This window comes from Procambarus clarkii, chromosome 72 (assembly GCF_040958095.1).
Source record: "Procambarus clarkii isolate CNS0578487 chromosome 72, FALCON_Pclarkii_2.0, whole genome shotgun sequence".
NCBI lineage: Eukaryota > Metazoa > Arthropoda > Malacostraca > Decapoda > Cambaridae > Procambarus > Procambarus clarkii.
In genome coordinates, this window is record NC_091221.1 from 10255838 (window position 1) to 10271973 (window position 16136).

Here is a 16136-nt window from a genome sequence, read left to right on the forward strand (position 1 = left end):
ATTACAGAGGGCACAAAAGGTCTTTATCAGACCTCATCTTTGATTTTTACATAAACAATTTCATCTATCCTTCACACTTTAAACCTAGCCTAACCTGTCCTAGTTCTTAGGCCTAACATGCGTAATCTTAGGTACATATATTATATTGCACAAAGTGTAGGAAAAGTTCAGATTTGGTCCTTTCCTTCTTTCTCAGACCCTCTTTGGAATTGAAAGTAAAAACACCTGAACTTGCTTTTTGAGTACAATTCATATTTCGTACACTCCATGAATGGTGAGGTTACCTTGAGGTGCTTCCGGGGCTTAGCGTCCCCGCGGCCCGGTCGTCGACCAGGCCTCCTGGTACGTGGGTTTAGAATTACAGTTGCCGACATAGGAGACCGGGGAGACCTTTCTCACCCTAACAAGCAGTAAATTACGATTAACTGTAGTTTGAGTTGTTGTTGTTATAGATTCAGCTACTCGGAATAAGTTCCAAGTAGCACGGACTATGGCGAGCCCGTAACTTACCTGGCACAGGAGCGGGGCAAGTAGTACGGGCTATGGTGAGCCCGTAACTTACCTGGCACAGGAGCGGGGCAAGTAGCACGGGCTATGGTGAGCCCGTAACTTACCTGGCACAGGAGCGGGGCAAGTAGCACGGGCTATGGTGAGCCCGTAACTTACCTGGCACAGGAGCGGTGCAAGTAGCACGAGCTATGGTGAGCCCGTAGCTTACCTGGCACAGGAGCGGGGCAAGTAGCACGGGCTATGGTGAGCCCGTAACTTACCTGGCACAGGAGCGGGGCAAGTAGCACGAGCTATGGTGAGCCCGTAGCTTACCTGGCACAGGAGCGGGGCAAGTAGCACGGGCTATGGTGAGCCCGTAACTTACCTGGCACAGGAGCGGGGCAAGCAGCACGGGCTATGGCGAGCCCGTAACTTACCTGGCACAGGAGCGGGGCAAGTAGCACGGGCTATGGCGAGCCCGTAACTTACCCGGGACAGGAGCGGGGCAAGTAGCACGGGCTATGGCGAGCCCGTAACTTACCTGTCACAGGAGCGGTGCTGAATGTCTAAAATGACCCACATAATGACATATAACTCTGCATAAGGCCTGTAGCAAGTCTGCTCTTCACATGTGCGTCTACACTGGGGGTCAATACACGCTGTAAGGGGGTGAGGAATCTTGTGTTGTGACGCCTCACCTGTTGTATACCGGGCAGGTTTACCAGGCGTGGGTGTACCCTCGCCTCCAGAACTCTATTCCTGCACCACTGTGCTGCTCAGGGTGTAAACAAAGGGGAGGGTGTGGCCAGCCGCTCTGCCCCCCCATACCCTCTTTACCTCTAAAGTGCCCACCCATCATTCTAAAGATACCACGGCGTCTTAAACTACAAGCAGTCAGCAGACAAGAGAGCTGCTGGGGCAGGCACCGCTCTTGTGCCAGGTAAGTCCACTACGGGCTCACCATAGCCCGTGCTACTTGCCCCGCTCCTGTGCCAGGTAAGTCCACTACGGGCTCACCATAGCCCGTGCTACTTGCCCCGCTCCTGTGCCAGGTAAGTCCACTACGGGATCACCATAGCCCGTGCTACTTGCACCACTCCTGTGCCAGGTAAGTCCACTACGGGCTCATCATAGCCCGTGCTACTTGCCCCGCTCCTGTGCCAGGTAAGTCCACTACGGGCTCACCATAGCCCGTGCTACTTGGAACTTGTTCCGAGTAGCTGAACCTATAACAACAACGTGGGTCATTGTGGGCCCTGCATAGTTTGATATTAATGACCCACAATGCATTTCAGCAGACCCATAAATGCTACGTGGGACTGGAAAGCGCCAAGCCAGTATATCTACTGTATATAGGACTTGTAAGGAATATAAGGACAGCATATAAGAGCTGAGATAAGATAGAGCGAAGGAACGGCGTCTAGCCACTTGAGCTATTTGGGATCGAACTCCGACCTTGCAAGAATCAAGGCTAGCGCGGTACCGATTAATTCATGAATTGATGAATTAACAATTCGTCTAAGTTGATGAAAGAATAATGGGGAATTCACTTGTTAGAAGTTACGGTCGTTAACTAGTATATTTCTCAGTGCATGACATCATGACAAGGTTACGGGCTATTCATGCCCGTGCCACCTCTTGTCTGGGGCTTAATCTTGACCAATCACGACATTGGGGGAAGGTTATGACCTGCGGGCAGTCTGGGTAACGTCACGTGGGGGTGAGATGGGAGACTGCCTTACCTTACTGCCTTATGGGTAGTAAGGTAAGATGAGATAGGAGACTCCCTTACTGCCTCCTGTAGGCACTCCCCTGGGGAACGCTGGCCACTCTCCCTTCTTACCTTAGTCTACCTCACTCTCCTTCCCTCCCTCAGTATACCTCACCTTCCCTCCCTCAGTATACCAGTATACCTCACCTCCTGCAGTATACCGGTGCTGTTAACAGTCACGCAACTATACTACTTGAAATTGCTCAGAAAATAGAAGGCTGCAGGAAGTGTCTTGCTTTCACTGCGGTTCAAATATTATATATATATATATATATATATATATATATATATATATATATATATATATATATATATATATATATATATATATATATATATATATATATATATATGACAATGTCAGACCATGGAGGAAAAATGAAACAGGAAATTTCCTTAAGTACTTTCGTATATTAAATACATCTTCAGAAGGTGAAGTACATCTTCAGATGTACTTCAAAAATACAAGAAAATGAAGAAAATACATCTTCAGACCTTCTGAAGATGTATTTAATATACGAAAGTACTTAAGGAAATTTCCTGTTTCATTTTTCCTCCGTGGTCTGACATTGTCACATTCTTAATCACGTGTTTATTTTCGTGATATACACACATATATATATATATATATATATATATATATATATATATATATATATATATATATATATATATATACGTATATATATATATATATATATATATATATATATATATATATATATATATATATATATATATATATATACGTATATATATATATATATATATATATATATATATATATATATATATATATATATATATATATATATAGGTGGTGGTCCTCCCAAGCAGGTGTGGTGGTCCTCCTCCCAGGCAGGTGTGGTGGTCCTCCTCCCAGGCAGGTGTACTCACCTAGTTGTGTTTGCGGGGGTTGAGCTCTGGCTCTTTGGTCCCGCCTCTCAACCGTCAGTCAACAGGTGTGGTGGTCCTCCCAGGCAGGTATGGTGGTCCACCCAGGCAGGTGTGGTGATCCTCAGAGGCAGGTGTGGTTCTCTCAGGCAGGTGTGGTGATCCTCCTCCCAGGCAGGTGTGGTGATCCTCCTCCCAGGCTGGTGTGGTGGTCCTCCCAGGCAGGTGTGGTGGTCCTCCCAGGCAGGTGTGGTGGTCCTCCCAGGCAGGTGTGGTGGTCCTCCCAGGCAGGTGTGGTGGTCCTCCCAGGCAGGTGTGGTGATCCACCCAGGCAGGTGTGGTGGTCCTCCTCCCAGGCAGGTGTGGTGGTCCTCCCAGGCAGGTGTGGTGGTCCTCCCAGGCAGGTGTGGTGGTCCTCCCAGGCAGGTGTGGTGGTCCTCCCAGGCAGGTGTGGTGGTCCTCCCAGGCAGGTGTGGTGGTCCTCCCAGGCAGGTGTGGTAGTCCTCCCAGGCAGGTGTGGTGGTCCTCCCAGGCAGGTGTGGTAGTCCTCCCAGGCAGGTGTGGTGGTCCTCCCAGGCAGGTGTGGTAGTCCTCCCAGGCAGGTGTGGTGGTCCTCCCAGGCAGGTGTGGTAGTCCTCCCAGGCAGGTGTGGTGGTCCTCCCAGGCAGGTGTGGTAGTCCTCCCAGGCAGGTGTGGTAGTCCTCCCAGGCAGGTGTGGTGGTCCTCCCAGGCAGGTGTGGTAGTCCTCCCAGGCAGGTGTGGTGGTCCTCCCAGGCAGGTGTGGTAGTCCTCCCAGGCAGGTGTGGTGGTCCTCCCAGGCAGGTGTGGTAGTCCTCCCAGGCAGGTGTGGTAGTCCTCCCAGGCAGGTGTGGTAGTCCTCCCAGGCAGGTGTGGTAGTCCTCCCAGGCAGGTGTGGTGGTCCTCCCAGGCAGGTGTGGTAGTCCTCCCAGGCAGGTGTGGTGGTCCTCCCAGGCAGGTGTGGTAGTCCTCCCAGGCAGGTGTGGTGGTCCTCCTCCCAGGCAGGTGTGGTAGTCCTCCCAGGCAGGTGTGGTAGTCCTCCCAGGCAGGTGTGGTGGTCCTCCCAGGCAGGTGTGGTGGTCCTCCTCCCAGGCAGGTGTGGTGGTCCACCCAGGCAGGTGTGGTGGTCCACCCAGGCAGGTGTGGTGGTCCTCCCAGGCAGGTGTGGTGGTCCACCCAGGCAGGTGTGGTGGTCCACCCAGGCAGGTGTGGTGGTCCTCCCAGGCAGGTGTGGAGGTCCACTACCGTCGTAATCTTCCATACATCTTCTCCCTTCCGGCTAACGTCTCACTATCCTCCCCCCCTACCTATTCCCCCGCGTCCGTTTCTCCCACGTCCCCCTCCCATCCCCCCCCCCTTCCATCTATCCCCTCCCATGGTCCCTCTCCCTCAGGGCTCCACCTCTCCCTCTCTATCGTCCATTTCTTTCTCCCTCACTCTTTGCCTCAACTTTCTCTACCCATTTCCCGGTTGTCCTTATCGACTTTCTTGCCTATCTCTTCCCACTTCCTTCTTCTACCCTTCCTGCTTCACTCAATCAACACTCAGGTGCGTGAGTGACCGCACTCACTGACAATCAGAGTTACTGAAACACTTAACCTATTCGCCACAGCTGATTTTATTTTTTGTGTATTCCCATTTCAATTTCAGTATAAATTTCCAGCAGGATAGCATCACCTTCCCTTCACAACGTTATCTTGAGGTTATCTTGAGATGATTTCGGGGCTTTAGTGTCCCCGCGGCCCGGTCCTCGACCAGGCCTCCACCCCCAGGAAGCAGCCCGTGACAGCTGACTAACACCCAGGTATACCTATTTTACTGCTAGGTAACAGAAGAATAGGGTGAAAGAAACTCTGCCCATTGTTTCTCGCCGGCGCCCGGGACCACAGGATCACAAGTCCAGCGTGCTGTCCGCTCAGCCGACCGGCTCCTAGCGTTGTGAAGATGGTCGACTCAGTTCCCACGGGGAACCTGTCAACTACACACAGATCCAACACGAAAGCTTTCCTTCATTGCTCAAGCAGAAAAAAGATTAACGTCCTTGGATGGGATCTTGTAGACAATTTCCAGCCCCCATCCCCTACCCCGCGGATGAAGAGGTTCTTAAGCGTGGGATCCTACGCGGGATGAGGCGAGGGAGGTGGTGAGGCAAGGTGTAGGGGGGTGAGGGAGCAGGAGCAGCAGTCAGTGTGGTTCAGGTGTCGGAGCAGGCAAGTATGTCGCGGGTGGAGACCCACTCAGCCTTCACTGGGATGAAGGACTGTCTTGAAAGATTTTTCCCCCCAATCAAAACACTATTCCTGCGAGTGGATGTTTTTAAGTGCCGTAATTCGTGATAAAACTAGTGCTGATAACTGTACCGAATATTTCTGTGGACGGAATAAGCTTTTTTGAGGGTGCATTAAGTGTTTTTGAGGTGTTGATGAAGTCATTAACCATTTATTACGCGTGGCTTCAAGGCTCTTCCAAGACACGAAGGGTCATGGCCTGTCTCGATAAATGCTTGCATTTTTCACATTCAAAAACAATGACACTTAATGACAGTAATCCTACAGACCGTTTACACAGTTTTAGGTCAGAACAACAGTAGTAGAAAGTTATATATACAGATTATCTTCAAGGGGAAAACTTGTTAAAGTCTTCTGTGGGAAGGAAAAACCTGATTTGAATCTAATATCCTGTTTGATTTCCACTCTGGTCTATTGTCCTCAACTCACAACCGGGGGACCATTTCCCGGATAGGACAGAAACGGTTGGGCACGTTTTTTCTTGTCCACCTGGTAGTAAAATAGGTACCCGGGAGTTAGTCGACTGTTGTGGGGTTACAAGCAGTAAATAGGTACCTGGGAGCTAGAGAGCTGCTACGGCCTGCTTCCTAGGGGTAGGTAAGAAAAAGATCTGGTCGAGGACCGGGCCGCCGGGGACGCTAAGCCCCGAAATCATCTCAAGATAACCTCAAGATTGCATCCAAGTCAGTAGATGGTCTTGGGAAGCTTGATAATTCCAGGACACACTGAAACGGAATCCACAATAAAATTATACTCTTAATTTCAGTATACAGTGCAGTGACAGTGTTGGTTTTACAGTGTACTGTGTAGTAGTGTGATTGCTACAGTGTACAGTTAGTAAAAGTGTTGGAGCTGCACTGTACTGTATGGTAGTGTTGGTGCTACAGTGTACTGTGTAATGGCAGTGTTGGCGGAATGGTGTAAGGGGCAGTGACAGTGTGGAAGCTACAGTGTATTGTGTAGTGACAGTGTTGGTATTACAGTGTACAGTGCAGTGACAGTGTTGGTGCTTCACTGTTGGTGCTACAGTGTACGGTGCAGTGACAGTGTGGAAGCTACAGTGTATTGTGTAGTGACAGTGTTGGTATTACAGTGTACAGTGCAGTGACAGTGTTGGTGCTTCACTGTTGGTGCTACAGTGTACGGTGCAGTGACAGTGTGGAAGCTACAGTGTATTGTGTAGTGACAGTGTTGGTATTACAGTGTTCAGTGCAGTGACAGTGTTGGTATTACAGTGTTCAGTGCAGTGACAGTGTTGGTGCTAGTGTACGGCGCAGTGACAGTGTATAAGTTACAGTGTACAGTGCAGTGAGTGCTTGTGCTACAGTTAACGGTGTAGTGACAGTGATGGTGTTAAAAGTGCACTGCATAATGACAGTAATGGTGCTATATCATACTGTGCAGTGACAGTGATGGTGCTATAGTGTATAGTGTATAGTGACTGTGAGCGCAACAGTGCAGTATACTGCTTAGCGACAGTATTACCATGTTGTTATGTTCAAGATTCGCTACTTGGAACAAAAAGTTCCAAGTAGCACGGGCTATGGTGAGCCCGTATTTGTGTTACCACATCGCTAAACACACACCTCACTAATTGCTGTTCTTAAGGCTGTTGATGAGGGCGTGGGCGACAAGTAATGGTGTATTGTCGCGGTTATTTGGGAACAATGGCGGCACTCATGGTCTGAACCACCCCCCCCCCGACCTCTAAGACAGTATCTGTGACGACACACACACGCGCACACACACACACACACACACACACACACACACACACACACACACACACACACACACACACACACACACACACACACACACACACACACACACACACACACACACACACACACACACGTTCCCGCACGAGGCAGAAACAAATGGGCAAAGTTTCTTTCACCCTGAATGCCCCTGTTACCTAGCAGTAAATAGGTACCTGGGAGTTAGTCAGCTGTCACGGGCTGCTTCCTGGGTGTGTGTGTGTGTGGTGGAAAAAAAAGTAGTTAGTAAACAGTTGATTGACAGTTGAGAGGCGGGCCGAAAGAGCAAAGCTCAACCCCCGCAAACACAACTAGGTGAATACAACTAGGTGAATACACACACACACACACACACACACACACACACACACACACACACACACACACACACACACACACACACACACACACACACACACACACACAGGGGGCCTCGTCGGGGGCCTCGTAGCCTGGTGGATAGTGCGCAGGACTCGTAATTCTGTGGCGCGGGTTCGATTCCCGCACGAGGCAGAAACAAATGGGCAAAGTTTCTTTCACCCTATGTGCCCCTGTTACCTAGCAGTAAATAGGTACCTGGGAGTTAGTCAGCTGTCACGGGCTGCTTCCTGGGGTGTGTGTGGTGTGGGGAAAAGAAAGAAAAAAAAGAAAAAAAGAAAAAAAAGTAGTTAGTAAAACAGTTGATTGACAGTTGAGAGGCGGGCCGAAAGAGCAAAGCTCAACCCCCGCAAAAACACAACTAGTAAACACAACTAGTAAACACACACACACACACTCGCTGGAAGACAGAAGAGTTAGAGGGGACATGATCACTACATTCAAGATTCTCAAGGGAATTGATAGGGTAGATAAAAACAGGCTATTTAACACAAGGGGCACACGCACAAGGGGACACAGGTGGAAACTGAGCGCCCAAATGAGCCACAGATATATTAGAAAGAACTTTTTTAGTGTCAGAGTGGTTGACAAATGGAATGCATTAGGAGGTGATGTGATGGAGGCTGACTCCATACACAGTTTCAAGTGTAGATATGATAGAGCCCAGTAGGCTCAGGAATCTGTACACCTGTTGATTGACAGTTGAGAGGCGGGACCAAAGAGCCAGAGCTCAACCCCCGCAAGCACAACTAGGTGAGTACAACTAGGTGAGTACACACACACACACACACACACACACACACACACACACACACACACACACACACACACACACACACACACACACACACACACACACTTAGGTAATTACACACACTGAATAGTGTTAAATAGAGTGGTAGACGGTTGGAACAAGTTAAGTGAGAAGGTGGTGGAGGCCAAGACCGTCAGTAGTTTCAAAGCGTTATATGACAAAGAGTGCTGGGAAGACGGGACACCACGAGCGTAGCTCTCATCCTGTAACTACACTTAGGTAATTACACTTAGGTAATTACACACACCTGGGAGTTAGACAGCTGCCACGGACTGCTTCCTGGGAATGTGTATGCGTGTGTAAGAGAAATATATGTAATAGACAGAATAGAGGAAAGATAAATTGATTAGAAAGGCGGGGGTCCAAGAAATTGTAGAAACAAACTCTATACATAATTTTAAAAGTAGATATGATAGGGAAATATGTCAGGAGTCATTGCATTAGACAACCGGCATCTAGAAAGATGGGTGTCCAAGAACTAAAGCTTGATCCTGCAGGGCTAAATAGGTGAGTACATTCCCCCCCCCCCGCCCCCACATTCACTCTAGAGGAAGATACAGTCGACCATTTGGATGGAGTAAGAAAAAAGAAGAGTTGGTGAGTGAGAGAGGTGGCCAGCCGCTCCCTACAGAGAAGTGGACTCTGGTGTCTATTGTCCGAGAGGCTGCCCTGGCTGGAGGCTTGACCAGAGGCACACCCGGCCTGTAGAAGGCTTTTGTCAGCCCACTCTCTCCACCACATGTCCAACGGGTGTGGTGGTGGTAGAGTAAGGTGGACCTGCTGGAGTGTGAAAGTCTAGGAGTGAGTGTGAAGGTCAGAAAGTGAGTATGAAGGTCTTGGAGTGAGTGTGAACGTCTAGGAGTGAGTGTGAAGGTCTTGGAGTGAGTGTGAAGGTCTTGGAGTGAGTGTGAAGGTCTCTGAGTGAGTATGAAGGTCTTGGAGTGAGTGTGAAGGTCTTGGAGTGAGTGTGAGGGTTAGAAAGGGAGTATGAAGGTCTTGGAGTGAGTGTGAAGGTCTTGGAGTGGATGTGAAGGTCTCTGAGTGAGTGTGAAGGTCTGAAAGGTAGTGTGAATATCTACGAGCGAGCCTGGAAACTTAGGAGTTAGTGTGAAGATGTGAATACCCTTCTCCCCAAATTAAACTAGACCGCTCTTTAGGTTACCACACACTGTGAACGTAACCACATAATGTCTTCTCTTCCAGGCCATGATTCCATGTTGGATCAGTGATGCACCTTCAGTTGAAATCTCCACCACACAGTGATTATCCTTGCCACTGTGGCTATAGTGTGTGACCCCTGATAGTGTTCACCACATGGATCTATGACACTCGCCTTGTTCATCACGCCTTAAGAATCCATCACTTTAATTTGTACCAACTGGACAATTACAGTCGAGGAAATACGATATTTTAAGTTGATAATATACAGTGAAAGCGTCCTGTACGATGCTTTCACTGTGGAGAATGTGGGAATGAAGAGAGTGGACATGGGTGGAGAAGGTTGTCAAGCAAGCCAGGTCACCAGCGGACGCCTTGTGGTACACCATTTCACCACCGGACGTCTCCTAGTACACCAATATGCTGCTGGCCAATGTGGTGCAGGTAAGTTGACAGTCTTACTCATGCCTGCTATCGGTCACGGCACTTACTGTGTCACAGTCTTACTCATGCCTGCTATCGGTCACGGCACTTACTGTGTCACAGGCTTACTCATGCCTGCTATCGGTCACGGCACTTACTGTGTCACAGTCTTACTCATGCCTGCTATCGGTCACGGCACTTACTGTGTCACAGTCCAACCCATCCTCCGAATTGACAGTACGATTTAATACTAAGTGTAATAAGTACACTTTCTTACTGTAATAAGCAGTGCATAATTGCACTTATGGGGCTGTTACATTGACCCAACTCCCTCCCCCGCTTTAATAATTCTCGTTTTCTGTTAAGTCACTCAGAATTTTAGGATGACGTTTTCAATTTCGACTTACGATACACAAGTTTTAAATATCAGGAATTTCTTTTTCAGGTTAATTAAACAATATAGACTTTATACAAAATTTTAAAATATCCTGAGTTACTTTACAATTTATTGATATATTTTAGTTTTGTTTTATTAGTTTTATAAAACTGTAATATCAATATAGCTATAAGTTAAGCACTAATTGTAATTAAGAAGCAATAAAATTATTATCTTCAAAAACTAAGACAGTTAGGTGAGGTTGTGGTTTTCTATTCAGTTTTTCAGGTAAACTCAAATATTCACAATATATCTAACAGTACGATTTAATACTAAGTGAAAATAAGTACAATTCCTAACTGCTATGAATAGTACATAATTGCACTTATTTGTCTTCTTACATTTACCACCCCATTTTTGGAAGACGGGCTGCACAGTCTTACTCATGCCTGCTATCGGTCACGGCACTGACTGTGTCACAGTCTTACTCATGCCTGCTATCGGTCACGGCACTTACTGTGTCAAAGTCTTACTCATGCCTGCTATCGGTCACGGCACTGACTGTGTCACGTGTCTCATGTTATATATATTTTACAGAATAAATTACGTGTTATTCAGTTGATTTCTTAAGTCAGTGAACTGTTGTGGAAAAGTATTTCTAAAAGTTAGAAAACTGTAGTTATGATATTTGATGACCGGGAAAGCTAGCTGGTGGGAGTGTGGGTGAAATCAACAGTGATCGTAGGCACTGTGATCGTAGGCAGTGATTGTAGTGGCATTGTGGGTTCGAGGTGTTCGTAGTCTTGCGAGGTCTGGTCAGTACCAGTGCTTGCAATGTCGTCTTACGTCTGGCAGGGTTGTCACTGAGTGCTATATGTGCTTGTTATGACTCGTCGTACGTCTGGCGGCGTTGTCACTGAGTGCTATATGTGCTCGTTATGACTCGTCGTACGTCTGGCGGCGTTGTCACTGAGTGCTATATGTGCTCGTTATGACTCGTCGTACGTCTGGCAGGGTTGTCACTGAGTGCTACATGTGCTTGTTATAACTCGTCGTACGTCTGGCAGGGTTGTCACTGAGTGTTATATGTGCTCGTTATGACTCGTCGTACGTCTGGCAGGGTTGTCACTGAGTGCTATATGTGCTCGTTATAACTCGTCGTACGTCTGGCAGGGTTGTCACTGAGTGTTATATGTGCTCGTTATGACTCGTCGTACGTCTGGCGGGGTTGTCACTGAGTGCTATATGTGCTCGTTATGACTCGTCGTACGTCTGGCGGCGTTGTCACTGAGTGCTATATGTGCTCGTTATGACTCGTCGTACGTCTGGCGGCGTTGTCACTGAGTGCTATATGTGCTCGTTATGACTCGTCGTACGTCTGGCAGGGTTGTCACTGAGTGTTATATGTGCTCGTTATAACTCGTCGTACGTCTGGCGTGTTACATGTCGTGTATGTTATGACTCCCACACAATACCATTTCTCTCTCTCTCTCTCTCTCTCTCTCTCTCTCTCTCTCTCTCTCTCTCTCTCTCTCTCTCTCTCTCTCTCTCTCTCTCTCTCTCTCTCTCTCTCTCTCTCTCTCTCTGCCACCTTTGTGTGGGATATCTCCCACACAACAAGATAGCATCAGAGCTGTTTGTGGCGTCTACAGCCTCCGTTATCAAAGATATCAGCGCGGGCCGGCGCCTCTCCCGCTTGCGTCCCCACCAGCAGCAGCAGCGGCGGCGTCCCTGCGGCAGTAGTCGATTTCCGGAATTATTTTTTTCCTGTGCGGCCGGATATTGGTCCCTTTATTCCTGTAGAATTACCGGGAGGGGTGAACCACTACCAGAGGTACCGGGGTTCGTAACCCAGTACTAGAATTACCGGTGTTTGCCTGTTCAAAACTAAATACACTCTCCAAACTTATTCTAGAAAGGTTAAGCGCTAACTCTTGAGCCCCGCCTTACTGTAGCTGTCGGCTGTCGAATACACTCAGTAGGCCTACACAAGACACTTTAGCGGGCGATTTAGTGCTCTAATAAAGACTTAAAACAGAGCGGTTTACCACAGCCGGTTGTCCAGCAGAGAGAGAACCCCCGTTAGCAAATGCCCCACAACTCTGATGATGTGATGTGTTTGAGGTCATTACATGCAATCATAGTTGTGTTGATATTGGCCCTTGTAGCGAAGAGCAAGATGATTTCCACATCCTTGGATACAGTAGAATACAATGACAGGATAAGGATGTGGCAGGATATACTAGGACAATGGGAGGGTAGGAAGATGCGGGAGGGGTTGATAGATTAAGTAATAATTGTAATTAAGAAGCAATAAGATGCTTATCTTAACATACTAAGAAGGTTAGGTTAGGTCGGTGTTTTCTATGAAGCTTTTCAAGGTAAACTAAAATATTTACAATCAATTAGTATGTCACATATGCACTTATTAAATAAGCCAATATTGATTATAAGCAAGTGCGAGAACGGGTTGGGGGGAGGGAATATTATTTGAGGCTTGGGGTAGGGTGGGGGTGGGATGGGTAGCTATAGGTGGGTAACCTGCCTTCGGGGAGGGCGCCTGAAGGCAGGGGTGTGTGTGGGTAAGGGGCAGGAGGGAAAGTGGTGAAGGCAGGCTGTGGACTGAAGGTTTTGAAGGGCAGGTTGGATTTGTTTTTGAGGTTGGAAAAACACGTGGGAAGGGAGGATGTGTTGGGGGTTAGGGGGGGGGGGGTGTTGGGGGTGGGGGTGTAAGGGGGGGTGAGGGTGAGGGGGGTCAAGGCCTCGCATCACACTACTGACACACTCACACGGCCCAACACTGTATAACAACACCACCTCCCCCCCCACCTTCGCTTACGGGCTCACCATAGCCGGTGCTACATGGACACTTCGTCCTGAGTAGCTAAATCTGAAACAACAACACCCGCCTTCGCAAGTTTCAGCCCCGCTCCTGTGCCAGGTAAGTCCACTACGGGCTCACCATAGCCCGTGCTACTTGGGACTTTTAGTTCCCAGTAGATCTTAAACAACAACCCGTCTTCGGCGTCATACCCAACTCCTCTACACGTAACAGCACGTAACACTTCCACCAGTGCACTCTAGGGGGCCAGATTCACGAAGCAGATACGCAAACACTTACGAACCTGTACATCTTTTCTCAATCTTTGGCGGCTTTGTTTACAACTATTAAACAGTTAATGAGCTCCGAAGCACCAGGAGGCTGTTTATAACAATATCAACAGTTGATTGGCAAGTTTTCATGCTTGTAAACTGTTTAATAAATGTAACCAAAGCCGTCAAAGATTGAGGAAAGACGTACACGTTCGTAAGTGCTTCGTGAATCTGGCCCTAGGCGTTGTGCACGTGAGTATGAGAGAGCACGTCCCCCGGTAATGACAAGGAGTGCACCAATACAGCACTCTGGGGGTGGTGGCAGTACTCACGCACTCTCTTCACTCTATATTATGGTGGGGGCGTTCATTCTACCTCGAGCAGGGCACCGCTCCAGTGCCAGGTAAGTCCGCTACGGGCTCACCATAGCCCGTGCTACTTGCAACTTGTTCCGAGTAGATGAATCTATAACAACAACATTCTACCTTGTCACTCTGCTGTAACTCACTCCACCAGCCGCCCCCCCCCCCCACCTCTAGCGCAATGGCGAACCACGTGACTGGTACCCGAACTGGTACCTCCAGGAGGGGGTCGTAGGTTACGTGACCTCCAGGAGCGGGTCGTGAATCCACCAAGCTGTTGCTTGGAGCGGCCCGCAGGCCCACATATCCACCACGGCTCGGTTGGTCCGGCACTCCTTCTAGGTGTAGTTTGGTGGAGGACTGAGGGAAAGGGGATGGGTGGGGGGTTATTGGGGAACACCTGGTAGGGGGGGGGAGATACGTCAGTGAGGGGAGAGGTTATACACAGGTGGGAGGGGAGGCTGAGGGGACTTATCCACCCAACAAGCCCATTATATCCCGCTAACTACCTAACTAATCATCAATTAGAGTGTCACTGCTTATATTACGATCCGGTAACCTGCTTATTGTGTGGGTTAGTGGAGGAGCCTGGTAGACATGCCTTGCTTATGGCTGTCAGGCACTGTCAGACAATGTCAGGCACTGTCAGACAATGTCAGACACTGTCAGCCACTGTCAGACAATGTCAGGCACTGTCAGCCACTGTCAGACAATGTCAGACACTGTCAGCCACTGTCAGACAATGTCAGGCACTGTCAGCCACTGTCAGACAATGTCAGGCACTGTCAGACACTGTCAGACAATGTCAGGCACTGTCAGACACTGTCAGACAATGTCAGGCACTGTCAGACACTGTCAGACAATGTCAGCCACTGTCAGACACTGTCAGACAATGTCAGACACTGTCAGACACTGTCAGACAATGTCAGACACTGTCAGACAATGTCAGCCACTGTCAGACAATGTCAGCCACTGTCAGACACTGTCAGACAATGTCAGACACTGTCAGACACTGTCAGGCAATGTCAGACACTGTCAGACACTGTCAGACAATGTCAGCCACTGTCAGACAATGTCAGCCACTGTCAGACACTGTCAGACAATGTCAGACACTGTCAGACAATGTCAGACACTGTCAGACACTGTCAGACAATGTCAGACACTGTCAGACAATGTCAGCCACTGTCAGACACTGTCAGACAATGTCAGACACTGTCAGACACTGTCAGACACTGTCAGACACTGTCATACACAGTCAGACACTGAGACACCTGCGAGACACTGTAAACTGTGGAAGTCTAACATTGTAGCCTTTCCAAGGTTAGGAATTATTGTTTCCTCAAGGTTATTGTCTTAATAGTCGGCTTCCATCTTTCGAGATTCCCTCGTAGTTCCTAACTTTAAAATGCGAATATATGTGTGTGTTCAAGTTCGCGTATGTTTATTAAGACAAGAAAATACATCTCAAAGGGATAGAGTAGCTTAGGTTGTTGTTGTTTTAGATTCAGCTACTCAGAATAGAACAAGTAGCACGGGCTATGGTGAGCCCGTAATGTAGCTTAGGCTATTTTCACCTTCGTTTATATTGGCCGTGTCGCCTCTGTGGGATAGATTGAAGAAGGATTTTCATATTTGTGTATACATGTTCTTGATGCGAAGGTATAGGTTTATTCTCAGTAGTTACGGTGTACTAGGCTCACTGTACTGTGCACAGTAGGCTCACCGTGAGGATATGGTTCAATAGTACTACACATGGACGGGTGGCCGTATAGTGTAGTACACTTACTGTACATTAACTGGGTGTAGTGTGTGAGGATCTGACGCTAGTGTTTTTCCAGCCTTGTTTTGAAGTAATTCTCTTGGGAGTAAATTGGTGGGTGATGGCTGGGAGCCTCACCCACGGTGGTGGAGGCTGGGAGCCTCACCCACGGTGGTGGAGGCTGGGAGCCTCACCCACGGTGGTGGAGGCTGGGAGCCTCACCCACGGTGGTGGAGGCTGGGAGCCTCACCCACGGTGGTGATGGCTGGGAGCCTCACCCACGGTGGTGGAGGCTGGGAGCCTCACCCACGGTGGTGTAGGTCGCCCATGGAGCCTATCTTGCATTCCGACTCACAGATCCATCAGAATAATCTACTGTCAAATATGAATGTTGTGTTGTCACAATAACGTATATGAGGGTTGCAGTTAACGGGGGTGAACTATCATGTATAGTTGGGGTTGACCAGACCACACACTAGAAGGTGAAGGGACGACGACGTTCCGGTCCGTCCTGGACCATTCTCAAGTTACAATCGACTTGAGAATGGTCCCT

At 48.6% G+C, this 16136-nt stretch overlaps 1 protein-coding gene across 1 annotated transcript in view; it reads left to right on the top strand.

The window, feature by feature from the left end:
• The first annotated feature begins 9680 nt into the window (after window positions 1-9680).
• LOC123773700 (uncharacterized) overlaps window positions 9681-16136 on the top strand; it is a 510416-nt gene continuing 503960 nt past the window's right edge. The window contains exon 1 of the mRNA XM_069312488.1: window positions 9681-10014. Coding sequence (XP_069168589.1) covers window positions 9991-10014 — 24 coding nt within the window. The 5' untranslated portion in view covers window positions 9681-9990. The remainder of the gene's footprint in view (window positions 10015-16136) is intronic.